General features: G+C 42.4%; 3 protein-coding genes across 3 annotated transcripts in view; 2 read left to right on the forward strand and 1 right to left on the reverse strand.

Annotated features, from left to right (window-relative positions):
• Positions 1-14,096, forward strand: part of TTC6 (tetratricopeptide repeat domain 6) — a 165,933-nt gene extending 151,837 nt beyond the window's left edge. The window contains 1 exon segment of the mRNA XM_061367292.1: positions 13,920-14,096. Coding sequence (XP_061223276.1) covers positions 13,920-14,096 — 177 coding nt within the window.
• Positions 13,862-17,454, forward strand: SSTR1 (somatostatin receptor 1). The gene has a single exon (XM_061367337.1). It carries the CDS (start codon positions 14,125-14,127, stop codon positions 15,292-15,294), a length of 1,170 nt encoding a protein of 389 aa, XP_061223321.1. The 5' UTR covers positions 13,862-14,124; the 3' UTR covers positions 15,295-17,454.
• A 6,398-nt stretch (positions 17,455-23,852) lies between these two features.
• On the reverse strand, positions 23,853-25,967 carry CLEC14A (C-type lectin domain containing 14A). The gene is given in 2 exon segments (XM_061367300.1): positions 23,853-25,732; positions 25,768-25,967. Coding segments are annotated over 2 exon segments (1,383 nt in total). The 5' UTR covers positions 25,920-25,967; the 3' UTR covers positions 23,853-24,501.
• Positions 25,968-27,571: the final 1,604 nt, after the last annotated feature.

Below are 27,571 nucleotides of genomic sequence, written 5' to 3' on the forward strand. Positions count from 1 at the left end.
TGAAGGACTAAAACTGCAAGTGCAGAGAATATGTTGGAGTTTTTATTTAAAAAATCACAGATTAAATCCTCTTTTTATTTTTAAGACAAGATAGCAAGAAATGCTGTTGCAGCTACCTCCGACTTGTTTTCCTGAAGGAGTGGCAAAGCACAGAAAAGCTGGAAATCTTGCAGCCCACTGGGAAGCTTGTGTGAATTATGACTGCTGAAAAGTGCTAAGCAGGAAAGTTGGACCCTGGCAGAAAAGAACTCAGGCGTATTCACTGTGTCTCTGTATAGCTGTAGAAAGAAATAGCATTGTTTTACAATGAGCTTTAATTAACCCAACCTGGAACAAAGTGGACTGCATATTTTAGTAATTCTTCAGCCCTGTAATCTTTGCAGGGGAGCTTAGATAGGCCTGTCAAGTTACAGATGCCTAATGAGGATTTTAGCCATTAGGATGTCAAGTACTGACTTGCCTCTGGTGTCAATCACTATTCAACAGGAATCTAACTCATTAATCAATACATAGCTCATATTGCTGAAGACAGCAGTGAAGACAGTTATTTCTCTCTGGATCTGTACACCTTAAAATAATGATGCTGCTTCTTTAAGACTGGTGTTCTATTCCTAAAAATAGAATCCAAGGTTTCAGGCAAATATCTTGGCAAATCAGGTGTTAGCATCTTATGAGTAATTAAAAGATGAGACAGGCATCTGTAGCAGTCTTCTGGATCTATTTTATACCTATTTTGTGAAAGGGTTTTCATTTTAAGATGACAAGACAAAAGCTTTAAAATGATCACAGCATCTAATTGGTAGCAGTCTCCAAAACTGTCTTGTATATTTTTTTCTCCACATCAGAAAATGAGTCTGATAATTCTTTGACTGAAATCAGTAGAATTGTTGCAATCCAATTACACCTTAAACCTGCAATGGGATTTGCTAATTAGTATAATGTCAAAGCCAGTGAAGTGATGAGCAAATGGTTTTTATGATGAATAATCAATAATAAACATTTTCCTTTTTTTTTTTCTGGAAGGCCAAATTTCAGAACTAGGGGAATATTAAATGCCAAATAACTATTTTAAAAGGCCCAATTCTGAAATCAATACTGAAGGTAACCTTGCAAAATCCCTTTCAGACCAGTTTGTGTGGCATAAGGTGATACCTGAGGAGTATGAAGGTGGCAGCATCAGAGCTGATCTGAGGAGCTGTCAGAAGGAAGCAGATCAAAAACATTCACGAGGAAAACAGTGCCAAGCAATGCCTTCAGCAAATCCTCCCCTCCCTGTTCTTCTGTAGTTAGTATTAAACAAAATCCTCACTGGTCGATCAACTCAAATTCAGAAGTCTGAAAATCATTCTGCTTTTCCCACAGCATGATAATGGTCATGAGAAGAATTTTGCATCTTTAATCCACCATGACTACTGAGGAGAAAAATCTCAGAACTTTCCTGTCCACCAGGATCGTGCTCACTGATCCTGCCCACTGCTCATCCTGAAACCATTCCAGAGATTGATGTCAAGATACAAATGGGAAGGAATAGCACTCAGAGTTGTTTTTTTTCACCACTATTGTTGGTATAGACTAGTTAAGAATTATCTCCACATATATTTCTCATATTTGCAGATAGCTGTTCAGTTTATGGAAGCTAAGTGAGCTGTAACGTGCCAAACAAAATCTGTATTCTTTCTAACCTAATTAGAACACCCCGTCTTTATAGACATGGTTTTATTATTTGATAATCATGTACTAGCACAATGTGATGTGTTTATTTCCAACAGTACAGGGAATGCTGAGTTATTTGTTCATCCTACACAGTGTCCCTCAAATAAAGTACTGGCTCCACTTAATTCACTGGAAGTTTCACCACAGCTGGACCAGCTTACTATACATCTTATTTTGAGTATTTTAAAACAGTAAACATCTTTTATTCATTCTGTTGTATATGAGAAAATAGTAAACACTTCTAGATTTATTCCCCTCCTCTTGCATGGAAGTCCTTGTGGGAATCCTGAAAAACTGCAAAACAGTGAGTGTGATCTGGATACTACTGATATGTTTGTTTGCATTTTGAAAGCCAGAGATCTCTCCCAGTTCTCATCTCTTATGTAGCTGCTGGTGTCTGAGCCCCAGGCACTCAGTCACCTTGGCCATGCCTACAGAACACATAGAGGAAGACCTTGTTCTCACAGTCCAGCATTTTGGTTTCCCCTAGAGCTTAAAGACTAGCAGCAGGGTTAGCTAGCAGCTGAGAGCAGGGACTGCTGGCTACTAAAATGCAGACTGACACACAGGCATGTCTGTGGCTTAGGCACCTAATGCAGTGGGAATTAGGTACCTAAACACCCCCAGGGCTCAGCTCTCAGACACTGCAGTAGTGGATGCCGTTATCCATTCAGAGAGCAAAATATTAGATTACGTAAACTGCTCCTAAGGCTACTAACACAGTGGATGGCTCTTAATTTTCTCAGTTATTCATGTGTTTGATCTCAGAGGCAGCAGTAACAAAGGCATTTGGGAAAATGAACTGCATGACATCCCATAGACAAGCAGATTTCACAGGACGAAAAACCTGTTCACTATATTCTTTGAAGCATAATCCATTAGGTCCAACAGTACAAACCCCTAGACTGCTTGGCATAAAAAAAGAGAATGATGCAATCCTGGGGAAGAGGTGCACAAGGCTGATAGCAAATAGGAAAACAGATAAAAATGAAAGAAGCTAAATCTGGATGGTTGTATAAAAATTTTGTTTCTCAGCACACACAAAGATAGAGGGAAACAGAGGTCTCCCATCCCTTGAACAGACATTAACAAGCTTGCCACTCTAAGTAGTGTTCTGTATATATGAAACACAGAGATTGCCCTTCTACATATATTCATCATGAGAGACGTAGTGCATAAAATACCATAATGAAGCTCTCAGAATGTGTCTAAATCAGTGGTTAATTTGGATCACTTTTCCAGTGTTTCTCCTAATAACACTATTTAGTCTTCTTTGATTCACACTGTGTAGTGTTGCCTGAGTTGCAGAAACTGAGTATGTGTTCCAGGAGCACAGCTGCTGTACTGCCACCACAAACAGGCACTAAATCACTGACAGATTTGTGCTAGTCCGAAATTTAACATAATGTGCAATGTGGCATCCAGATCTCCTCACTAACTCATTCTACATATTTATTATTATTGGTATGCACTACTTGCTAATATAAAGTTGGCCTCAAATACCACTTTTTGCAAGTGTTAGAAACTGCTGTTAAAGTGAAAAAGACCTAAAGTGGTTCTGGCTTCAGCCATAGACAGGTGAGAGAAAGGCAAGAGAGAGGAGAGGAGAGAGGGAGAGACAAGGGCAAGGAGGACTCCTACCAACATGGCTCACAAAGAAGCTGGCAGAATGATACTCTGAAGCTCTCAGAACATTTTGGGGAAATGGAATGGAAAAATGCAGGCTTTCTCCCACTACCAAAGGATAAGATCTGAAAGGAGCCTGAGTCATTATTAATATAGGAAGGTAGATATGGATGCTGCCTATAACATTTATTTTCTTGTTAATCCAAGAGCTCAGCTCTGAACATATTCTAACCAAAAGTATATACTTGAAACCTCTCTTCTTTATTGTATTTTATTTATATATTATCACAGCCAGCTTGTATTCTGAGATGATGGGATGACATGAGGTGCATTATTGACCGTGACACAGAGATGAAACAACCATTTAGCATCCCTGCCTGCTTCATGACCTTCACCTAGTCATCATCTCCTTCGATAGTGTTGAATATTGTAAAATCCTTTCCTGTCTGAAAATTATCTGAATAAATAAGATGGTAGATAGGAGATAGCATGAAGGAAATGAAACAACAATTTATATTTCTTGTGTCAAAGAAGATGATATGCATAGGTGAGAAATTAAAAACAAGTAGTCTGGGTTTTAAATAGAGGTAAAATTACAGATAGAGATGGACATCGCCTGTGGGAATGACTAATAGTACCTTCACTCAAGACATGCAGCTGAGTTTTCAGCCTACAGGAAGATTCCATTTGTCCCCTGTGCAAGCTATGAGGCTGTGATGTGAACACATGTGTTACATATCATGATAACACTTTGTTGTTTCACAGTCCGCAGATTCCAGGTGGTCTTTCAGTATGGGCAAAATCAATGAAGGTGCTGAATTACTGTAGAGTTTAATCCTGGAGCATCTGTATGGGGCCAGGTTTCAACTCAGAAGAGTTGCAATTGCATTTTGAGGTATTAAGCTCTATTTAAAATCAGAACACAACAAAACAAAACCAACCAAGCAAAAAATAAAACAAAAAACAAAAAGCCAAAACCAGTCTGAACTGAAAACTGTCTTTCGTCTTTTTATCTGGACACAGAAAATTAAACAAAACCCCTTTAACTTAATAAAACATGCAAGATAAACCTCCAAAAAACCTTCGATCATGTCAGGCTGGAAAGGACTCCTTATGTTTTACTGCATGATATACCATCAGGTACTACATCAAATATTTTAATTGAAGTGGGATTTGAAAGTGAGGATTTTCTGTTGCATCATGATGTTTTCTCAAATGTTCTTTCTAGCATTTACCTTGTTCAATACACTATATAACATATTACATATATGTGGATACAATTTCCTTAGTTTTGTAAGCTTTTGGAATCACTTAATGAGAAGCATTTACATAAGTAAATAGAAGAACTATGAAAGAAGAGATTTTGAACAAATGAGATTGAATACTAAAGGAAGATAAATTATTAAACACAAAATTCAGCACCACACAGCATAGCTTTCCAGTGTAAGCTCAGTGGTAAGTTTCTGTAATTAAAAAAATAAACATATTCAGCAAACACACTTTTAATCGTAGAATCATAGAATAGTTAGGGTTGGAAAGGACCTTAAGATCATCAAGTTCCAACCCCCCTGCCATGGGCAGGGACACCTCGCTCTAAACCATATTACCCAAGGCCTCATCCAATCTGGCCTTGAGCACTGCCAGGGATGGAGGATTCACAACCTCCCTGGGCAACCCATTCCAGTGCCTCACCACCCTAACAGGAAAGAATTTCCTCCTTATATCCAATCTAAACTTCCCCTGTTTAAGTTTTAACCCATTACCCCTTGTCCTACCACTACAGTCCCTAATGAAGAGTCCATCCCCAGCATCCCTATAGGCCCCCTTCAGATACTAGAAGGCTGCTATGTGGTCTTATCATACTCAGATGTTGATGATCTTTGATATTTTACTAAACTTCAGTATCTTAGGCTACTTGAGAAAAAAGTGGATATTTAAAAGACATTTATTAAATACTGTATCTTGCTTCTATTGCATTTTAAAGGAGAAAAAAATGAAGTTATCCATTAAAAAGTCAACAGTGTAAAATATCTTCAGGTTTCAAAGAAGATTAAAAATCATAATGAAATTTAAGAACTACTTGTCTGTACACAGTAAGATATCAACTTCTGAGTTTTGCTGGAGTGGCAGTTTTGTGTTTGCCCTGTGATTTCAAGTCAGCATTTATAAACCTTGTATCTGCAGGTCATCCTGAATGAGTGGAAAAGTCTATACAGTTTGAGAGCCCATAAAGAAATTTTCCTCACTATTTTCCCTATAAAACTATGACAGCATACCCTATTTAATAAAACATATTTGGATATGCTTCCAATGATGTATTCATTATCGATTTTCCATTGTTTCACATTGTACAGAGTTATTTATGTCTTATATATATGAGATCATAAAAGCATCTTTGTATGTCCTTTTTGTAGTAGCATTGTGGCTACTTAAAGTACAGGACATCAGAATACCAGTGATAACAGGTAATAAAGGAAAAATCTGAAATATTTTCAGTGACTGTAAAATGTACAAAATAGTGTGCCCCACATGCTATCTTCGGAGATGTACAAGCACCACAGATAGATAGATAACCAAAGCTAACTCAAGGATTATGCTTTTCTGCAGTCAGTCTTTTGCAGGTGGACTTGAACATCAAACAACACAAACTAGAGATGTGCTGTCACCGTATGATGTGCACTGCTACTTCAGTTGTTAGTAGCCATATTCCCCTTTAACTGTGTATTATCATTTACATGATAAAAATAGCTTGCCATTGCTCCCAAGTAAAAAGAAACAATTACATGCCAGATTATAATGAAACATCACTTTTTAAACAAGATTTACTGTAAATTAACGATTGTTTTCTTTATTAATATGTTTTAGAAGACTGAGAAGTTATCCATCAGGAAGCCCTGTATCATTTATTCATATGACTTTTAAATGAAAACTTACACAGTGAAAACTCTTTTCACAAGCTAGATGAAATAAATAATAAAATTTAACTGGATACCATACAAGAGCTATGGTTATCCTACAAATTTACTTTGTTGTCTGTATTTCCTGACTTATTTCAAGTTATTTGCATGCAAACAGCAACTCCCATTTTCCCAGCCCACTCCATTCATAACTGATCACTCCCTCATTTTGCTCATACATTTAGTGCAGTACTTATTCTCTGACTGTATCTAGGCCTGCTAAAATAAATACTTAGCACTGGCAAACAGTATCCAACCAGCATACATTTAAATGTAGCAATTACCCTGAAGAGTCTAGCAGAGACTAATAAGTGAGCTATTTTGAAAGTAGTCTGGAAGAAGCACCAAAGAACAGTAAGCACCAGAGAACAGTATGTGCTGTACGGAAGTATTTCACTACAAGGCAAGGAGCAGAAAACTTAACACCTCTTTCCTCAACTAGCAAATTATTTGCAAATATGCTTAAACTATCCAACACAATGGAAGTCATAAATTTCACAGATGCATTTGTTTAAATAAGTCGTGAAATAGTTCAAGGAGCCACATTCATCAAATTATTGGGAAAGGTCACTTTTACAGACATCTTTCGAGCCAAAAATTTCTCAGTGGGTTTGCATATATCTTTAAATATGCATTTCCATCTCTGCTTGAATGATGAAAAATTCTCATTCTTGTAACTTGTATGAATACAGCTATTTAAAGATTAAGTGATTCTTCAAAACAGAGTGTTTATAGCTAGTCACTTGTACCACATGAAACAATTCCAAGATTACACAGTGGGGAATAAGTAAAATTATAGCAATGCTTAGAAAGAAGCACGAACAAGCAGAGAATTAAAAATTGCTTAATGTTGTCCACAGAATTAAAATGGTGGTCACACCACACTATTGGCATGGGATTATAACCTGAATTTGTGAATAAATTGCAAGCTTGTCCCATCAAAAGTGGTTTCTGACGTGTCCATTTGACAATGCCAATTTTAACAAGTTTTCATTTACTTTCATTTATTAACTCCTACAGTGAAAAGGTAATAGGTAAAAGCGAGTCTATTCTACAGGTGAAATAAGACAAGTGTGCAAAATTTTCTTTAGGGGCAATGGATGAAGCCCCTTGTCATTTCAAAGAGTTTTGCCCATTCACCCATAAGTAATTTTTGATATTTTGTCCTGCACAGTTGCACAAAGTAAAGGAAATTGTTGTAAGGAACACTACAGTTTTTCACCACGTGAAATGTCTTTTTGTGCCGAGCCTAACTAACTAAATTATTTCCAATTTTTTTTGTTTAAATATGGTGATACGTATTAAACATTGTGAAGTGCTGGAATTTTATAGGGGCTAAATGTAAAGATAGCACATGAAATTCTCTCAGACCTTTGTGGAAACCTCATGACTGTTTCTCTGAAGAAAATACTGTTTCCCTATAAGACAAATCCCCATACTCAGAACTACATAGAATGATTTTGACCAAGATCAACTGATAGGTACAAATTGCAAATCAGCAGCTATTTTATTGTTTTATAAAGTACTTTAGGCTAGCTAGGCTTTGAAATGTCACCCAAGATATGTAATTGGATCCTAATTTTCTCCTCAAGTTGTACATCTAAAATTATACAGGTCTTGCCAAGGAGAAGTAATCACAGGTGATAATCAGTTCTGACATCAGTGTTGTAATCTGAACTCTGGATGTTTTCAAATGGACAGTAATGTCCACAGGTATCAAATCACAACTTTATGCCTCTTTCCCTTTCAGGAAACACAATGGGGTCCCATCTGTTCAGTTATGCCTTAATAATGACTAGCAACTGAGTCATAAATATTCTGCCCTGGGACGAAACACATACCACTGTGAAACCTCAGAGGTAAGGCTCAGTTGACATAATGATCCACACTCAGCAAACTCAGTAGAAATACAGCACTTTTCACTAGATTAAGACATTCCCAGTTGGAAGATAACCCCAATTCCAAGTAAGAAATTAAGTGTGCTATTTTCCTGCTATGAATATTTGCTTTATGCCCTTCAAAGTTGTGAGACTAGTTGCCTTACTTTTTTTAAAACACCAGCTTTTCCCATTACAATATGCATTACAGCATAGAAAAGGTAGTATTACTTGGGGAACATGACTTCTCAGGTATCATTTATCCAGCTAAAACAACATATACAACTACTTCATTCTTTTAAAATATGCAAGTTAATCAAGCAGCAACAAGCAACAAGATTTTATATACAAATATCTGCCCTGCTCCAAGCAGGTTTTAATGAAGCAAGATGAAAATCTGCTAAAAACAATTTGTCCTTTGCTATGTTTACAGCCAAAACATACTCAGTAGCTTGTCAGCTGCACCTACTACTGACTCTTGCCATCAAGTAACTTTTTAAATGGAGGCAAGGACTGAAAACTGAGGTTCCAGCCACTGATACATCAGTATGAACCTGGTTAGTTAAAAGTCAATAGATTTACTCAGATTTGAATAAGTGTGTCTGAGATCAGAATCTGGCACTATGTCTTATCTCACTCTCTGGGGCAGCAGCCTTGCCTTTGAGAACTGATGGAGCATGCTATCAGCACGTGTGTGCAGCTCTCAGCTTTCCTGAAAACAAAAATTCATGGCACAGAGCAGGTGGCTGTATGACTCTGCCAGATACTTGGTTTCAGCAGTGGTGCTCTGTGTCACTTATTAACTACTACAGTAGAAAATGTGATGAAGCGGGAATAATTGCAATGTAACATCACTTTTGTCAGAATTCTAACATTTTCAGCAGCTAAGTCTGACATAAATGCATCTGGATCTAGATACAAAGAATCATTTTGTGTTCACCAAGCAACAGCTTGACTCTTTCTCTGATGAGTGTGGTTTAAAACATCTGTTTTTACAGAATAGATTTTAATTTCTCAAATAAGTGTAAAGTTCAAAAGACAAAATTTTCCTTTTAGGAGAAAATGCTTTCTAACATGCCATTATAATGAATCACTTCCATCTTTCTATTTGCACTGCATTTTGAACCATAACTAAAATTGATATGAAGTTTAGGCACTCTGCTAAAACAATAATAAGAATCATGACACCTACGATACAAAGCTGTATTAAAGGGGAAACCTTTTTAAATGTGTTGACATTCGAATGTAAATTTAAAATCCCTGCTGACTCACAACACTTCCAGTGATAGCAGTGATAAGCAAGAACAGAATTTACATCTGAGTGGTTTAAGTAGCTCAAACTTGTCTATTTATCTTAATCAAAAGGTCATGGAAAATGACCTCCAAAAACATGCAACTGAAATGGGTACTGAACAATTTTTAACAGAACTGTAACAGATTCCAATTCAACTAATTAGACAAGCTATATAGTATGTTGCTATTTTGTAGAAATAAATGTTGTAAAAGCATTCACTCATTAGTTTCTCTGCAAGATTTTGAGATATAGGGTTTGAACAGTGCACACAGCATCTACAGTTTGAATAACTGTGCTTATAACTTGACTAAATAACTTAACTGAATTAGTTAGTGCAACCCCATTGAAATGACTGAGCCTACCAAAACTCACTTGAATTTGCTGAAGATTCACAGCATTGACAAATGAGAGCAGTTTCATGAGATATCACATCACTGCTGTGCTGAAATATTGAAAGTTACCGATGAAAATTATGCATGTATTTTTGTGGGTTTTAAATATTGAATAAATTATCATAGGCTTCCTTTTAAGTGCCTTGATTGTTGCCGTTTTTATGCCACAGTACTTGAGACACAGTGACACTAGGTGAAATGCATCTTGACTGACATAATATGCATTATCTGCCTTGTGAGCCATTTGTAGGGGTTTTTAGGTGGGAGGTTTTGAGAGGCAGGCTTACCCCAACAGCAGGAGAAATGTTCATAAGAAGGCTGTTTCTGACTGGCAGTGGCTTTCTTGCCTTAAATACTTCAGATGGAGTTGGCTGTGCTAGCATTCAACTGTGGGAAGAAAATTAAGGGTTGAGCTCCCAGTATGAGAGTGGGAAGTGCTTCATCAGCTGGAGCTTTGGACTTTGCCCCTTTCAGCTAGAGCTGTTGGCTTTGTCTCTCTCCTGACTTTAAACGTAAGCCTAGGAATGGGATGAACTGTATCCTGAGACACCTAGCATTGTCCCAGAGGAATGAAAAGGGTTCAGGCATAAGCTCTTTGCACAACTTCCCCAACCATTGGTCCTCCCTCTTGCATCCACACTGCAGCTGGAGCTATGGGCTTAATGTCTCTCCTAACCCTGGGCTGAGCCTTAGCCCTAGGCTTTCTAGCATGGCCCAGAAGTAACAATTTTGGGAAGATAATTCTTTCCCACCCTTCCAGGGGAGGCAGGTGTTGCTACAAAAATGGGGTACTGGAAAGAATCTACCTGTGTTGTAGGCCGACCTGAAGACTATATTGAGAAGGTCAAGCTACCCTTCCTCCTTTTGTGAGAGGTGTACCCTTGAAGAAGTTACAATTTACACATGATTTGTTTTGAATCATTGCAGTAAAAAAGAACACTGTGCCAACATCTATTTCAAGAGCAGACATTTACTGACCCTTCTGGGTGCAGGACATGACCAAATGCTATCACTGAAAAGTAGTTAATTAAAATGGCCAAAAGCATGACTAAAATGTCTAAAATGCTGCCATGAGTGGTGGTGTTTGTATGTATAGAAATGCAATGGGAGAGCCATGCAGACAAGAAGTGAAATTTTGTGGTGATGACACCACCATAAATAGTTTCAAAGCCGATGCATTTTGCTCCCATGTTCTTAAATCTGAAAGCATTCCCATTTCTAGTCACACTACTATTAAATGCCAGTTTATATGGAAAGAAGGAAACCCCTCAATCTATGCTCCATAAGTAGATGCCCCTTAAAACAAATGTTCACATAAACAAAAAATGAATTATATTTGGACCCTAGGTTTTCAAACAGGCTAAAGTACTGCAATCAACCAGATGTTCTTGTTGATGGGTCTGCAGCTATTGATTTACTCTCCTTCTCATATTGGTAACTGAAAGCTGATTCATATTCTCCCAGAATATAAATTTTAAAGAAAATAACTCTCCAGCTGAATTTACATAATTGCAGAGATTTGAGCAGTGTCAGATAGCACACAGCAAGTAGATTTTGCAAGTTGTAGTTAAATATAAACCTTTTCTTTCACTGTATACTGGAAGATGCTCTCATGCTAACACATCAGAAATACAACCTCTAAAACCCCAAATGTAAGGATGAATTTTCTGAGAAAAGTTTGCATGACATCCCCAAGTGCTCTAACATCAAGCTAAAAGACTCATATACAGCAATAATCCTAAGAATGGGAAGATCATTTGCAAAGGCTGCTCAGTAAATTCATTTCTATACTAGAACATAAATACAAAAAGTCCTCAAAAGTCACAGAGTATCATTAAATTTATGCGTAGGTGTGTATATATACATACATATGCATTAACCATCTGCTTTTTAGTAACAGAAGAAAAGGAAACATCTTGCTTATGGGTCATGCAAAATTGTGCTGAATGTAATGTGTCTAGGTGTATATTGATTGGAGGTGACGACTGACATGAGGAAAACCATACATTCAGGAGGCTACATGTATGTGGTAGTGATAAGGGGCATAGGGATAAATATATTTATTCTCTATAGCTAGAGAGAATAAATTCCTGCTGACGGGTTATCACGAATTGATGGTAATGCTGTGTGTATCTGCATATTAAAGGGGTGGGTAGTGATAATATGTATACTGGTGATGGTGGGCAGACAGTGATAGCAAGATGTGCAAGCTGTAGGAGGTGATGGGTATGCATGGTAAAATGAGTAGGTTGTAAGGATGCATATGTGATGTTGAGCATAGTGATGCAGTGGGGAGTATATAGCACTGTATGCACTGTGGTAAGATTTATGCCATGTGGACCTGCTATTCATGACAAAAGTGGGTGACAGTTTATGTGAAGAGGCAGATTGGTGTTCATACAGGTGTGATATGCTCACACATGAGTGGCTACAGCCAATAAGCAATTACTGAGTATTTTGTATGTATGCCTGTGTTGAAGGAGTGTTGATGCAGTGAGCAAGTGTGAGGGTGTGTGTACTAGTGAGTAACTATGTGTAGTTAATAGACAATGGGCAGGTGGTGGTGGTATATGGAAACTGATTAAGTGGTTATGTGTTAAGTATATAAGGACAGACTGTATACATGGAGCAGTAATGTACAGGGAGATGAGAGACATATTGCCCAGAAGGAGAGGTGTATGCGAAGGTCATGCACTGAAAAAGAACCAAACCAAAACAGAACCAAAACCACATGCAAAAAAGTATGATTGCCAGGATATAGAACATAAAGTATTAGGACTATCTGCTGGTGTTCATGTGTGCTCGGAACCGGTGGTGCGTATGAGGAGTGTAATGCAGCAGTGTCTGCCTGCAGACTGAGTAGCTATCAGTGCATATGACTGTGTTTGTTTCAGACCAGGGGGTGTATACAAAATAGCATGGAAGGGTCAGTGTGTAGAAGCAGGTTTGGGGTGTACACGTGTAGCATGGGATGTCATTTATGCATCAATGGCTATGTATCTGTAGAAGTAGTGTAAGAATGGAGATGATGTTTTGTGGAGATGATGATTTGTGTCATTATATAGTGCTAAGGAGGGTTTATAGACCGACCCTTCCTGAATACAATCCTATCAGGGACATGCCTAGGTTTTAAGTACAATATTAAGAGAACAGGGGGTTGTAGCACTGGTAATGTGATGGTCGAGCTTGAAGTGATCCTGTGAGTGGAACCAGTATCTGAAGGGACAGAAGAGTGGACAGATGGTGTGTTTGCATAGCAGCATAGCTAGGATGGTCTTGGCACTGTCAGGGTGAAAATAGTGATGGCGAGCTGTAGCGTTCAAGCTGGTGCCTGCACTCTTTGATGTGATGAACAGAGGCAGAGCATGTGCTGGGATGTCAGGTAATGTGTGCACCTGCACACTAAAGTGGTGTGTGTGTTTCAGAACAAAACATGTGGAGAGGGGCACTGAAGTAGTGTATGATGCTAGTTAGTGTGTGATGCCTGGTAGTGGTGGGACAGGACAAGGCAGGACACAAGGGTATTGCCGTTTTCAGGCAGTGCAGTGCACACAGGGTTGAAGGTTATGTGACTGGTCATAGTGCCATGCCTAGTGCCAGTGCTATGGGGTGGGCAATGTGCAGTGGGAGGTGAGGGTGACAGCAGCTGTGCAGGTATGAGGCAACCCTGCCCAGGTAACACTGCCCACCCGCCCATGACCCCGGCTTTTTAACTGAAGAAAAAGGCTGGTCCCTTTGCCTTTGGTGCCCCTGCCCAGACCCAGGTGCCATGGGGGGCGGGGGGGGCGGTGCAGAATGGAGGGGGAGGAGAGGATGCTGCGAGGGAAGGGGGGAAGTGCACAGTGGAGGAAACAATACTGGACGGGGAGAGAGAGGGGATGGGGGTGTGGGGTGCATTGCGATGTGGGGGCAGCGGGGACAGGGGGAGGCTGTACTGCCAGAGCAGAGAACGGCCGGAGGGCGGGATGGGAGGCGGGCGGGCGGCGGGAGTGGGCTGGGAGGGACACCCACTTACGTCTCCTCCAGCATTTTTTTCCCCGTCTTTCCCTCCTCCTTTTAGTGGCTGGTGACGAGCCGCTGCCTATTAATCATTCACCAGCCGGAGAGCGACAATAACCGCCAGCCACCCGGAGCGAGCGGCGCCGGCAGCCGCCTCCTTCCCGCTGCTGGGACCCGCCGAACCGGGAGCCCCTCCAGGATGCAGGACCGGGCCGGCGGCGGGCGCCTGCTGCTCTGAGCCGGCGGCGGGGAGCTCCAGGCAGAGGATGCTCCCCAATGGCACCTGCACCAGGCTTCCGGGCGGTGCAGGCAGCGGCAGCGGCGGCGGAGCCGGCAGTGCCTCGGAGGAGGCTGCGGCGGGGGGCATGGACTCAGGCGGCAGGAACTCCTCCGGCGCCCCGAACAGCACCCTGAGTGAGTCTCAGGGCAGCGCTATCCTCATCTCATTCATCTACTCCGTGGTGTGCCTGGTCGGGCTGTGTGGCAACTCCATGGTCATCTATGTGATCCTACGCTATGCCAAGATGAAGACGGCCACCAACATCTACATCCTCAACTTGGCCATCGCAGATGAGCTGCTGATGCTCAGCGTCCCCTTTCTGGTCACCTCCACCCTGCTGCACCACTGGCCCTTCGGCTCACTGCTCTGCCGCCTGGTGCTCAGTGTGGATGCCATCAACATGTTCACCAGCATCTATTGCCTGACTGTGCTCAGTGTGGACCGCTACATTGCCGTAGTGCACCCCATCAAGGCAGCTAGGTACCGCCGTCCCACTGTGGCTAAAATGGTCAATCTGGGTGTCTGGGTGCTTTCCATCCTCATCATCCTGCCCATCATCATCTTCTCCAACACAGCAGCCAACAGTGATGGAACAGTGGCTTGCAACATGCTCATGCCAGAGCCCACACAGAGGTGGTTGGTGGTCTTTGTAGTCTACACTTTTCTGATGGGCTTCTTGCTACCTGTGGTGGCCATCTGTCTCTGCTACATCCTCATCATTGCCAAGATGCGCATGGTGGCCCTGAAGGCTGGCTGGCAGCAACGCAAACGCTCGGAGCGCAAGATCACTCTCATGGTCATGATGGTGGTGATGGTCTTTGTCATCTGCTGGATGCCCTTCTACATTGTGCAGCTGGTCAATGTCTTTGTAGAGCAGGATGATGCCACCATCAGCCAGCTTTCTGTCATCTTGGGTTATGCCAACAGCTGTGCCAACCCCATTCTCTATGGCTTTCTCTCGGACAATTTCAAGCGGTCCTTCCAGCGGCTGCTCTGCCTCAGTTGGATGGACAATGCTGCAGAGGAACCCATCGACTACTATGCCACTGCTCTCAAGAGCAGAGCATACAGCGTGGAGGACTTTCCCCCAGACAACTTGGAGTCAGGGAGCATGTACAGGAATGGCACTTGCACCTCCAGGATTACCACCCTCTGAGGAAGCATTCCTGACCCCCTGCTCCCCTACTGCCCCCAGCAGGAGGGTGAGAAAGTCCAGGGCTGTGGCATGGGGGAGCTGGGAGGGAGGGGGTTTTTGTCCTGCCCAACAACAGCATTGTTTGGCAGAGGAAGTGAAGAAAACCCTACATCCTAGGTCTGCTGCCCCATCCCCGACCCCTATCTGCCTCCCTTGAGAGCAGGTGCATTTGCTGATGCTTTGACACCCACTTAACAAATTGCCACACTTATGGGTCATCTTAGGGTCTGTCAGCCAAGCTCTGCTACCCTTCTCTGTCTGACTAGTGGCTGTAAGGGTCCTACAACAATTCTCCCTCACCTTTTATACAGGTTGCCCTCCCGCTCAGTCGGTGGGACCCCCAGGCCACTGAGTCAAGCCTGCCTCAGTCAAACCCCACCATTCAGGCTCAGACTCCCCCTGACTGAAAGTGACCCTGCTCAGCATGTCAGTGTACACCTTCTCTTCAGAGAGCAGAAATGCTGGGGAAAAGTCCCCGCCAACACACCTTGCCCTCCCCCAGGAAGGAGCGAGTAGCCTCTCTCTGTCCCACCCTCCCCCCAGGAATAAAAAAGAAAGTAGGGAGCAAAAAGGCCCCGAGAAAAGAAGTGGTACAGTCATGGAGCTGTCTTCTGCTTTGCAGACAGCTTCACTTCACTGGGGCTCTGGCTGTCTGTGCTATGTTCAGAGGAAGCAGGGCAGAAAAGGTCTTTGGAAAAAAAATCTGATTATTGCTGTGCTTCCGAGCTACACAGCAGCTTGCTGATGAAGGGAGATAAACAGTTCTGTGACTCACAGGGAGTAGAGCACTGAGCAGGGAGCTGGGGGGACTGCTGAGCTGAGAAATGTTTGAATGTGTCCATATATATGATAAAGTGTGCTAATAATAAAGTTTAAAGGGAGTGCTAAACTGTGAAGCTACTGTCTTGTGCCTGCTCCATCAGCTGTGAAACAGCGATGAAGGGAGCTCAGATGGTTTTGAATGTCCTGGGTGGCTGCAAAGTCACTCTAGCCTACATGGAAAATAAAAGGATTAGTTTCAAAATCCCCATCAGGCTCTGAAATAAATACTTGACAAAAAAAGTAGCTGTTTGAGAATAGCTATTACTCTAGCTCCAGTTTCTTCTGTTGCACTAAAAAACCATAAAATGGGTTTCATATGTTGCCAATGTAATATACTGGCCCAGAGCTTCTTAATGTTTCATTTCTGAGAATTTATGGGTTTAGTGTGTGCCAGATGTCTTTTTGTTTGATTTTTCTATTTGATTCTTGTCACTGTGTTGTGAACGTGTTTCTCTGAAGCAATCTGTACTGTGTACTTATGTCTGTGGTGGCTACTTGCAAGGTTGCATTTAAAATGGGTGATGCTCAAAAAGGCTCCTTTTCTGATAAAAAGGTTGTCACTTTTTCTAACTCTTTCATCTACACTGTTTCCCCCACAAAAATTCTCTCTCCGGAATTTTCTCTCTTCCCTTCTTATGACAGAACAATTTTCATATACATGAATGAAGCTTTCTTGTTTGATAAATGACAGCTGACTAAACAAACCCTTCTATCCATGATCCCTCTTATCCCAAGCATAAGAATCCGTACGGGACTCTGTTGAAATAATGAGCTATGTTTTTTGCTTTCTACCACCTATGTTAACAGTGTCACACAGTGACAGGTGTGCTGGTAGCTGTGATAAACCACTTCCCTAGCACAATACTGTTAGTTGTATTCATTATAACTACAGGCAATCTGAAGCAAGAGATTGGGAAAAATCTCTAGTAGCAGCATACCCATAGCATTGTACTGGTAACTACAGTGCTTAAGTACAGTGTTAAGTGTAAGGTCGACAATTAAAGCATCTAGAATTTGCGGTGGTGGACTTTCTACAGGTTTTTGTTAAATTATACTGCTTAACTTTTCTCAGCAGCAAAAAGCAGGATTCTACTTTGTACATTTCTTTCACCAAAAATTAGATACTGTTAAATGAATGTATAAATTTAGTATTTCAAAGTTGTCTGATTCAAAGGCCATTGAAATGAGAGAGAAAAAAAACTTAATTCATTTCCATGGACTGTGAGTCAGCTCCTTTTAGTTTAAAAATTGCTAATGTGGAAGCTGTTACATCCTTATTAAAATATTTCGTGAAAAGCTTTTACAATTGTACAGTTTCTTTTCTTTTACTTCCCAGTGGACTTCATTCAATGAAAACATGTAAATATTAATTTTGATAATGGTTTACATGCACGTGTGGGAGAAAAAAAAGGATGAAATATCTTTATAAGCTTATTTAACTTTTCACAGAAACCAAACATCTGTGAAAACAGTAAAATGCCCCAGGATTCCACACCATGCTATTTGCAGAGTTTCACCTAAAATCTCACTCATGATCTCTTCAAAATGATATAAATCTCATAATCTTATGTGGTCTTTTTCACACAGGCGTATTGTTATGTACGGTCAGATTAAATAGAGAGTCAGTCTACTTTCTACTGGTGGATTTGCTTAATATCTGACACAATGAAGCAAAAGTTAGAAAGCCAGTACTCAGCTCTGATGGAGAGTTGAGTCTGGTTTTGTTTATTTTCAATTTATTTTACTTTGCCTTTAAACAAAGCTGTGGTGGACGCCTGCACACCCACCTGTACACTTATTTCTTCATTTTCAGTTGTTGCAGGCAGACGGCCATGGTGATGTTCAGAGTGGGCAGGGCAGGCAAGGGCTGTCGCGGGGCCTGTAGTACCTCGGTAGATGGCAGGCTTGCCCTCCGCTGGGTACAGCCAGCAGTGCCTCTGGTATTACCGGCTAAAACACCTTGTGTCGCTTTCAGTTGGAAACAAAATCTTTTTTATCCTAAACTATCAGTTCTTCCTGCTGTTTTTCACCCTTTAGTTTGGCTGTAGTTAGTTTAGTTTGACTGTGGCAGTGGGAGAGCTGTTCAACAGCTGTAAATCACTCTTAATTTGCTCTGGAAGAAAAAGTGAGTTCGTTCTGTGTTATTATTCTACATAACAGAATATAACTACCAGAAAAAAAAAAACAACAAACAAACCACCCAAAAACCAAAAAACCACATTGTCCTCATTAAATAACCTGTACCAGAAAACAAGCGTAGTTCTTTTTAATGCTTTCCAAACTGCAAATAAGTCTCCAAATTTCATATGGAAATGATCTGAAATAATGCTTAATTAACTAAAAAATCACTACCCAGAGGTGGGGTAGCTCTGAAGAGTATCTAGTCAATGCATTGGACTATTTCCCGTGGTACACACAAGAGAGAATTTTCTTCACATGGAACATACATCAGGTGCCTCTGCAGCATTTTCCCACTCAAGGGAGGGTACACAGGAAATTACTCTGCTTTCTCACCAGGCTTCCCAGCACAGTAGTAAAGAAACATCTCATAATCCTGGGACTGACTGCTGTGTGCAGCTAGTGGGCTTGAACCAGACGGGTTGTAGATGCACTTTATATCTGGGCTGTGAATGAAAAAGTGAGGCCACATGCAGATCCTCTGCCTCTTGAGATTGTCCTACAGCAGAGAACATCATGCAGTAAATGGTTTCTTTGCATTCAGCATCTAAAGTACCCATGTGATTTCTTCTTAGAGAAGGAGAAACAGATTTCTGAATATGAGGTAAGCATTTCTGAAATGCCAGGTTTCCAGTGAATAGGAATTAAAAAAAAAAAAAAAAAAAAAAGGCTTTCTGGTTGTTTCTGAAAAACTAAATGTCTGCTTTTCAAATGTACGTGGCACACTCTTATTAACACTGTGACCATACACTGTATTTTAACCAGTTTCCAAAATTCAGCATTCTACTTTTAAATATTAAAGTAAATCTTACTGAAATAAAATAACCTGCTGATGAGTAAGTTATGTAAGATTTGACTGTTCTCTGCCATGTTTCCAGCAGTGTAAATCCTGCCCCCTAAAAATCCAAGAAAAATAGTAGCAAAAAAAACCCCAACCAAACAAAACCCAACCAATCAGAAGAAATAAATTAGCCAAGAAAGTAACATCAATCCAGCATTCTAGACTATGTAATTTCAGCCCTTAGAAACCTTACCTGAGTCCAGGGCTCTACAGACTGAATTATGAATCTCTAGAGGAGAATAAAATGTTTCTGCTGCATTGTGCATTCAGCACTTCCATCCTCTTCAACACAGAGCCTTACTGGGTGTGTAACTGCAGGCTAGGCCACAGGAAAAAAGGGTAATTTACTGATTGGATTTTTGTCTGAGAATAATGCTTTTAGATGTTGCATTTTGTAGAGAGAAATAGCCAAGACAAACAGGTGAACCAGAGAGTATTTCAAAGTATGTCACTAGACGGCTACAAACCAAGCACAATTTTGATCAAAAAAAGATGCTTTTTTTCTTCTACTATCCCATTTCCCAAAAAAGTCTTCTTTTTTTCTTTTTTTCACAGGTTTTTATGCTGCATCATATGTCTTGGGGTCACTCTGTGGGTTCTTGAGCTTCCTAAATAGAAAGGCTCAGATAAAAGTAAAAGTACCCGAATGCATAGCATATGGAGATTGAAGGAACAGATTTATATCTTGGGACCTGCTGATCGCTGTGATGAGCACTGGAATTGAACTGCATGGCTCAGCTTACCTTGTTGGTGACAGGGCTATTTTTTGTGCATGTGGGCCCTACAAAACATAAAACTCTGTAAGACAACCCAGAGGGAAGCTGTGAGCTTCTGCAAGGGTTCTGTAATTTCCTGCACTCTGTAACACTGAACAGCACTGAGGAACATAAGTTCCAGTGCTGACAGATTGGTAAGAGCAAAGTTCCACAATTGCAACTAACTCATAAAGGACTTGCAGGCACTCTAACATAAAACAGCAAGCTCAAATGATTGCTGGTCAGCTGGAATAGTTCGAAACATGGCAAAGCTGTACAAAGCAAGTATGTATGAGTATACACACACATATACAACATGCATGTGTATATATATGCTACATTATTGTACATCTTAAGCTTCTTATTTGGTCCATTACAAAGGGATAAATCAAAATGTATATTGGTTATAAAGGAATTAATGGTTAGTAAAATTCAGATTCCAGCTGCTAAACAGGTAGCACATTTTTGCCATTTAGGCAATAGCAAGTCTTTGTTTTGGTTTTGTACTGCTCTGACATGTATTGGAAATTGGAGTGTAATTCTGCTACGGAGATGAGTCAGTGGCTGGAGAGGCTGAAGCTGGTAGGAGAAGTTGATCTTGAAGGAAAAAGGTGTGACTAGTGTCACTGCTTTATTGAGCAGAAAATCAATACGGGCATTAGTGAGCTTGTTTTCCTAACATTGCAGCAGAATTATTTTGTATATCATTTGGTCACAGAAAGAGAGAAGACAATTTTAGAAGCTAAACTGAGTGTACAATATTGTGAAGAAGCTTTCTTAAAGAAATTTCATATGTCTTCATGCAAACTAGAACAACTTCAATATTAAAATATGCTTATTCATGTAATCATAGAATGGTTAGGGTTGGAAGGGACCTTAAATATCACCCAGTTCCACCCTTCTGCCATGGGCAGGGACAACTTCCATTAGACCAGATTACTCAAAACCCCATCCAACCTGGTCTTCAACACTTCCAGGAATGGGGCATCCACAACTTCTCAAACTCAAAGTCTTGCAATCTTAAAGTAAATCAGAAAAGTGGCACATACACATGTCAGATTTTCTATTCTATTTCCCAAAGCATTTGCTGTCACAGAGAGATTACTGATTTAGATTATTTTTAATCTTACTCAAACTATCTGTTCTCCACCTCTACGGCTGCCTACAGGGACCTTGCCGACAAGTCTGCAATGCAAAAAAAGGTAAAAGGCTTGCAAGCAGACGACTTCCTGTTCACTTTCACATTCCAGCCTCCCAGTCCCAGAGCTCTGCAAGTCCAGAGGAGAAAAGCAAAGCTGCACACTGGGGAAAGAAGGAGAGGCATGAGGTTTAACTTATTTTGAAGCCCTGGGAGAGTGGTTACTGCTGCTGTCTTGCCATTTGCCTTTCAAGTGAGTTATATATCATTACTGAAACATGTGAATCACCACTCTACAGCCTTGATAAATTTCTACATCCTGAAGAAACAGAAAATGCTATTTCTGATATAACTAAGTTGCATGTACCAGTCATTAAGGTCCACGCAATATATGAGCAAAGATAATAAGGGCTGAAACCATGAGAAAAAAATGATTAAGTGATAGGAAGTTATACTTCCCAAGGGAAGCACAGAATCAATTTTTTAATCTTCTTTAAGCTATATACTACACTTGAAAAAAGTTCTTTGAAGTATTTGAATTTTGCTTATGTCCACTTTTAGATTTCACTTTAATCCCATAACACTTACTCAAGCCCTCAACTGTATGAGTCCTTACTTAAAAAAAAATGGGGAAAATGAAAATTGCATTTCTTATTCTCTGGTGAATACAAACCATTAAAAATTTGTCACATATTCATGAACAGCATGTAGAGCTGACAAATGATATGCCTACCAGTCAAACTATATTTGCAGGAATTAAGGAAATCTAAAAATTAGATTTATTGATTGGAAACAAGGGGCATTTTTGGTGTGTTTTAACAGGCATTTAAACGTGAGTAGCCTCCCTAGACTTTCTTTACAGTCAATGCAGAGAAATGGCACTTTGAGAATGCAATTCACTGGCCCTATTTTCATCATCTAGTCCAAGTTTCTGAAAGAAACTGCAAGTACACACTTCTCTCTAGGCTATAAGAGAGTCTAAGTTAGCAAGACAAGTGTAGATGAGATGTCTACACCTGGTGAGGTGGATCCCATCCTTAGGTGCATAATAGTCTGGTTTCAGCTGACTCAAATTTTAAACCAGGGAAAACATAACAGAGACCTTGTGTAGTCTTTTAGACAAATGCCTAATGCTTCCTTCTGAAGCCTGAGTATGAGAAAAAGAACTCTTAAGTCAAAATGTGATTTCACAAGAAGCCAAGGCAAAGAGCGAAATGAAAATAATAAGATGAGACAGGTGAATGGTTTGTAAGAGCATGAACTTCTGCATTTTGACAGAATAGTCTGAGTTAAATCCTGAGAGACACCAAAGAAGTAGTCAGTTACAGACACTCAACTTAGCACTTAGCTGTGTGCTTGACAAGACTCCTGAAACAGAGAACAAAAGTATTTCTAGAGCTTAGAAAAAAAATAGCTGGACAGTTGTATAGTCCTACTGAGCCATCTTATATGTGGGAAAGAGAAAAACACAGAAATAATAATTTAGGGAAGCTTGCATTCATCTTAGCTGTTATTTGCTTATACTGCCCCTTGTAGAGGAACAGAGTTCCTCATAGGCTGCACCCTCAAAGAAATTACCTACAGCAACAGTAGTAACAGGAGTGGTATTAAGACAAAACGCATTAATGGCTAAGCCATTTTTCAAATCTGTATACATCTGAATGTAGGATCAAGCTTCCTACTGAAGTGAAAAAATGCCTGTCCTCTGAAACAGAAATGTCAGATAACCAGATTACAAGAGTATGAGACAGCTTTGTAGTCAGTAGCATTCTCACCTAGCTGGATTTAATTTCTGTCATGATACAATAGATTTTATGGCTACAGACAGCCTGATGGGTCACAAATGGCTGTGATCTCCTTAACAAAAGCAAAAAAACCTTTCCCAGATAGCAGCAACCTACCATCATTAAGCAGACAGAGAGGGAAAATGAAAAAGCGCACGCCACATCATATTTTATCCTCAGCAGATGTTTACACCATATTAATCTTCAAGTCTTTGCATGCAAGAAAAATAATAATACACATTATTGTTTGAAATGGAGTTCACTACACTCAACGGGAAAGTGGCAAAGTGAAAGCAATAGTCAGGTCAGCTCTAAAGAGAGGAAAAGAAACAACAAAAAAAAAAAGCCTATTAAAAAAAAAAAAACCACCAACCACGACCAAAAAAAAAAAAAAACAACAAAAACAAAAAACCCCACAACAACAACAACAACAAAAAAAAAAACCACCACCAAAAGCAACATTTCAGATTTTAAAGTTCTTTCATTACCCTTCCCACACCCCAAAAAGCTTGGATGAGATCCAGTTAGTTGTGTCTTACTGCACTAAGAAAACCTTGAATCAATATTTAGAATTACCACTTTAATTGAAAACCAGCACCATATTAAGAAGTGAGCATCAGCACTCAGAACTGCACAGAAAGCAAGTTCTGGCACCAGGAGGAAAGCTGCTCTACAGGAATTCCCAGGGGAAACCACAGAGGAACTGTTTACCTCATTTAGAAAGGGGCACAAAGGGTGAATTCTTCCACCCTTACTCTCCACGGACTCCATGGAAAACGACTTATATAACTAAAAAGAAGGGGACTTGCATGATGTATTTTAACACACGATAACGCCTCACAGAGTGTGGTCTGTCATCACCTTGTCCGAGTGTAAGGGAGCCATGCATTGCATGCAGAAGACGTTTTGTATCAACGCACTTGGGGAGAAAAGCTGTAACTGAAAAATGTGTTGCTCTGCTACAATAAAAATATTGTATGAAGTAACAAACAGAGCAGTGATTTAGGTTTTACATCATCCTTTATTCTTTTCATCAGCTGAAGTATAAAATTGACTTTCTATTAACCTCCCATTGCCTCAGCAATTTAATGACCTTCTAAGTATAGAAATGCTTTTCATTTTTAAGGATGTCAGCCTGGAAGAGTATAGGTCACAGTTTTCTCCAGAAGTGTGGCAATTCACCTCTCCAAACGTTTCAGCAATTAGCAAGAACAGGAGAGCTTCCAAGTACCACTCAGAGAATGAGTGATTTCTGAATTACAAGACGTGAGTGCTCACTGTGCTCCCTCACACTTGCTCCAAGGCACACGAACAGTTTCTGAGAGGATAAAACCCCACAACGGTTGCAGCTACAGATAAGTAACCGCTGTGTTGGCCAGGCTGCTGCATTTATGTTTATGTCAGCACCTGAATAACTGTTTTTCGGACCAGCGAAAAATCTTGGCTGTCTAAAGGCTTCAAAGCCCTGACAAGGGGGCAGCCGCCTGTTCCACATTGACAAGTCCTTCTCAGCCAAGTCCCAAGGCGCCTATTCCTCGTCTCCCCGGGCAGCCGGACTGGAGCAGAGGGGCCGGGGGAGCCGAGCGCCGGCCCGGGTGGGAGTTGCCGCTCGGGGCAGCCCCGAGGGACAGGGCTCCGGCCGCCCCGAGGCTACTCGCCGCCCGCTGCTTCGCTTGGCTCCCCGGAGCCGGCCGCTGCCTTGCTGCCAGCCTCCGGCGGCTGTCTGTCCTCGCGGCCCTCGGATTTCTTATTGAAGCAGAGCTTGAAGACTCCCAGGACGGTCATGACCAGGATGACGAGCACCACCACCGCGACCGTCACCAGGATGAAAACGTAGTTGGAGGAGGAGGAGGGCAGGGCAGCAGCTGTCTTCTCTCCGCCTGAGGCTGCGGTGGGGGCCGCGGGCGGTCCCGCAGGGCCGCCGGGTGTCGGGGCATGAGGGCGGCGCTCGTCCGCCCCAGCACTCGACGGCTCCGCAGGGCCGCCCGCAGTGGTGGGAGCCGCCCCCATGGCCACGCAAGGAGTCCCATCCCGCTCGCCTGTGGTGCAGGCACAGGCGAATCGGCCGGCGGCATCGCGGCACCCGGCGGTCTGGGAGCATCGCCCGATGGCGGGGCGCCGGTGATGGAAAGGGCAGGGGCAGAGGGGCCCTTCTGCCCCCTGCCAGGCGAAGCCGCCCCGCTCGGGCCTGCAGGTGAGCCGCACCTCCCCGCCGGAGCACACCACGGTGAGCACGGTGCCCGGCGGGCTGAAGCCGGGGCCGACGCTGCGCTCCTCGAAGGGGAGGCTGTAGTCAAGGCCGAGTGCGCCCGTTGGGCTGAGATCGGGGCAGGCTCCCTCGTACTGGTACTTGCAGACGTAGCCCTGGCTCTCCCGCGGGCAGAGCCGTTCCTTCCATCCCCAGCTGGGGCCGCCGTCGGGGGACGCCGCCGCCTCTAGGTGCAGCCCAGCGCAGCGAGCTGCGAGACAGGACCGCACGGGCTCCTTCACCCACCGTCCGAGCGCCGCCGGCACCTCCTGCGGGGCCGCCCCGCCGCCGGTGCCCTCCCAGGAGAAGCCGCGGAGCGGCTGCCCTGCGTCGGTGCAGGCGGAGGCGTTCCTCTTCAGCCCGACCCAGAAGAGCGAGGGCGCGGACCCCGCCGCCGCATCTGCCAGCAACCCCAGCAGCAGGCGTAGCTCCTGCTCGCCGCTGAGCCAGGCCAGGCTGCCCCGCCGCCCGCCGCAGGCAGCGCGGGCTTCGGCGTACGAGGCGTTGGCGAGGTGGGCGCTGAAGCAGGCACCGGCGGCCTGGCAGCGCACGGCGGCCCGCGGTGGCGGCGAGGGCCGGGCCAGGGCGCAGGCCGCGGCCAGGAGTAGGCACCAGGGCCCTGCCCGCCTCATCCTGGCGGCGCAGAGGGCGGCGAGGCAGCACCGCACGGACAGCCCCGACAGCTGTAGCGGAGCTCGGCCCCAGCTCAGGCTGGCCTCGGCTGCCCGTGCCGTCCCGCCCCAGCGCGGTTCCCTCGCCCAGGGCCCTCCCCCCGACCTGCCGGAGGAAACGTGTCGGGAGCCGGGGTTGACCTCGGCATCCTTCGTTTGTTGGCGGGCGGGTGAAAAGCAGCGACCTGCGCTGCCAGGAAGCGTTGGCCCTGCCCGCCGGCTGCTTGTCCAGCCTCGGAGGAGGACGGGGGTGGAAAATCCCAGTGCCTGCTCCGCTGTTGGAGGGGTAGGAGGTTGGCGAGGTCCAGAGCTGCAAGGGCGGGGCCAGGGTCACAGCCTGTCTCACGCCTGTGCCTGGGAGATGCTCCTATTGCACAGCAGTTCCAGGAGAAAAGTGGTCCAGGTACAGCGACCTCTTTCTGAAAGATGGAGGATTCTGGGTTAGGTGCAGCTGTGCAATGAACCCCCTTACTCCAAAACCATGAGACAGTTTAACACTCACAAAAGCTGATTCAGCTGTTTAAAGCAAGTTGGCCTAAATGCATTGAACATGAGATGCCTGCAATGACGTTCAGTAGATTCTTAAAGAAATTTAACTGATCCACTGCAACTGTTGCTCTTTAGGTAATATGTGTGTTGCCTCATTTTCATATTCCTTATTGTGATGTCTATCTGCAGTTACCAGATACGTGCATTCAGATACAAAACACATCCAAGTCTCTTTCCCAGGTATTTTATATGGCACAAGATGAGGCATGTATGTGTGCATTCCATTTTTTAGCTTTCCCTTTGGAAGAATTCCTGTTGATGTTGTTGTTTTTTCGTGGTATACAATACAAATTCCTAGTATTTGAATACATAAGAGAGAAAAAAAAAAAAAGGATGAAAAACCAGAAAATAAATAAACTATTTGCAAGTAAAAAAAAAAAAAAAAAAAAAAAAACAAACAAAAAACCCCAGTAAGGTTCCTCAGTAGTTGCAATCTGTGAACATTTGAGTTACACAGTCTTTTATCAATGGTCCAGATAGATTCAGTCTACCTGCACAAAGTGCCCTCGCTGCTCCAGAATGTTCGTAGGCTCTGCATTTGTTCAGCCTTTCTTAAGAATTTAACTTCTCTGCAGTGAGAACAAATATGATGACAAGACCCATTTAGCCAGCTTGTGACCTACTGGCACAGATCTCAATGTAGGCCTACAGAGAGATAGAACGTTTTCTCTGGACACTTCAAGAGTAAGAAAGGCAGGTGTACAGACTACATCAAATGTTGCCTATATTCTGACAGGTTTTATAATTCAAGAGCTATTAAATTGCTTTAGTAAAAATAATTGCACTACATTTGCTACATGTAACTGGGCATGTAATTAAATTTGGATGCCAGTAGAGTTGATTTTGTGGAATATAGGTTTTCATAATAAAGCAAGAATGGTTGGATTATTTCTAGATGAAATCAAATTTTGGTTAATCAAGGTGTAGAGATAACACAGGCACCAAAGCCAAAATCTACAGTGTTGTAGCAGCTATGTTTTCAGAGGTCTGGTGACTACTTCAGTTGTCATTCCCACGTTTATTCTTCTTCACAGTCCGTCAGGACAGAGGCATGGAAAACCACATGCCTGTGCAGCTGAGCATGGGGAGATACTCACTGTCTGCCTGAACTGGAAAGGTGCATTTCGGTTTGGTTTAGGAAGCTTTTTCATCTAGTATTCAGATCTCTAGTTCTCCACTGGATCTGGCAAATGTACCTAAACTAAATAAACCAAGTTCCTTTAGGCCTTTGATGTTTCTTTAGGATGTACAA

This window comes from Neopsephotus bourkii, unplaced genomic scaffold, assembly GCF_033783945.1.
Source record: "Neopsephotus bourkii isolate Nb327-2 ecotype Australia unplaced genomic scaffold, CSIRO-AGI_Nbou_v1 NB_1376, whole genome shotgun sequence".
NCBI classification, from domain to species: Eukaryota; Metazoa; Chordata; class Aves; order Psittaciformes; family Psittacidae; genus Neopsephotus; species Neopsephotus bourkii.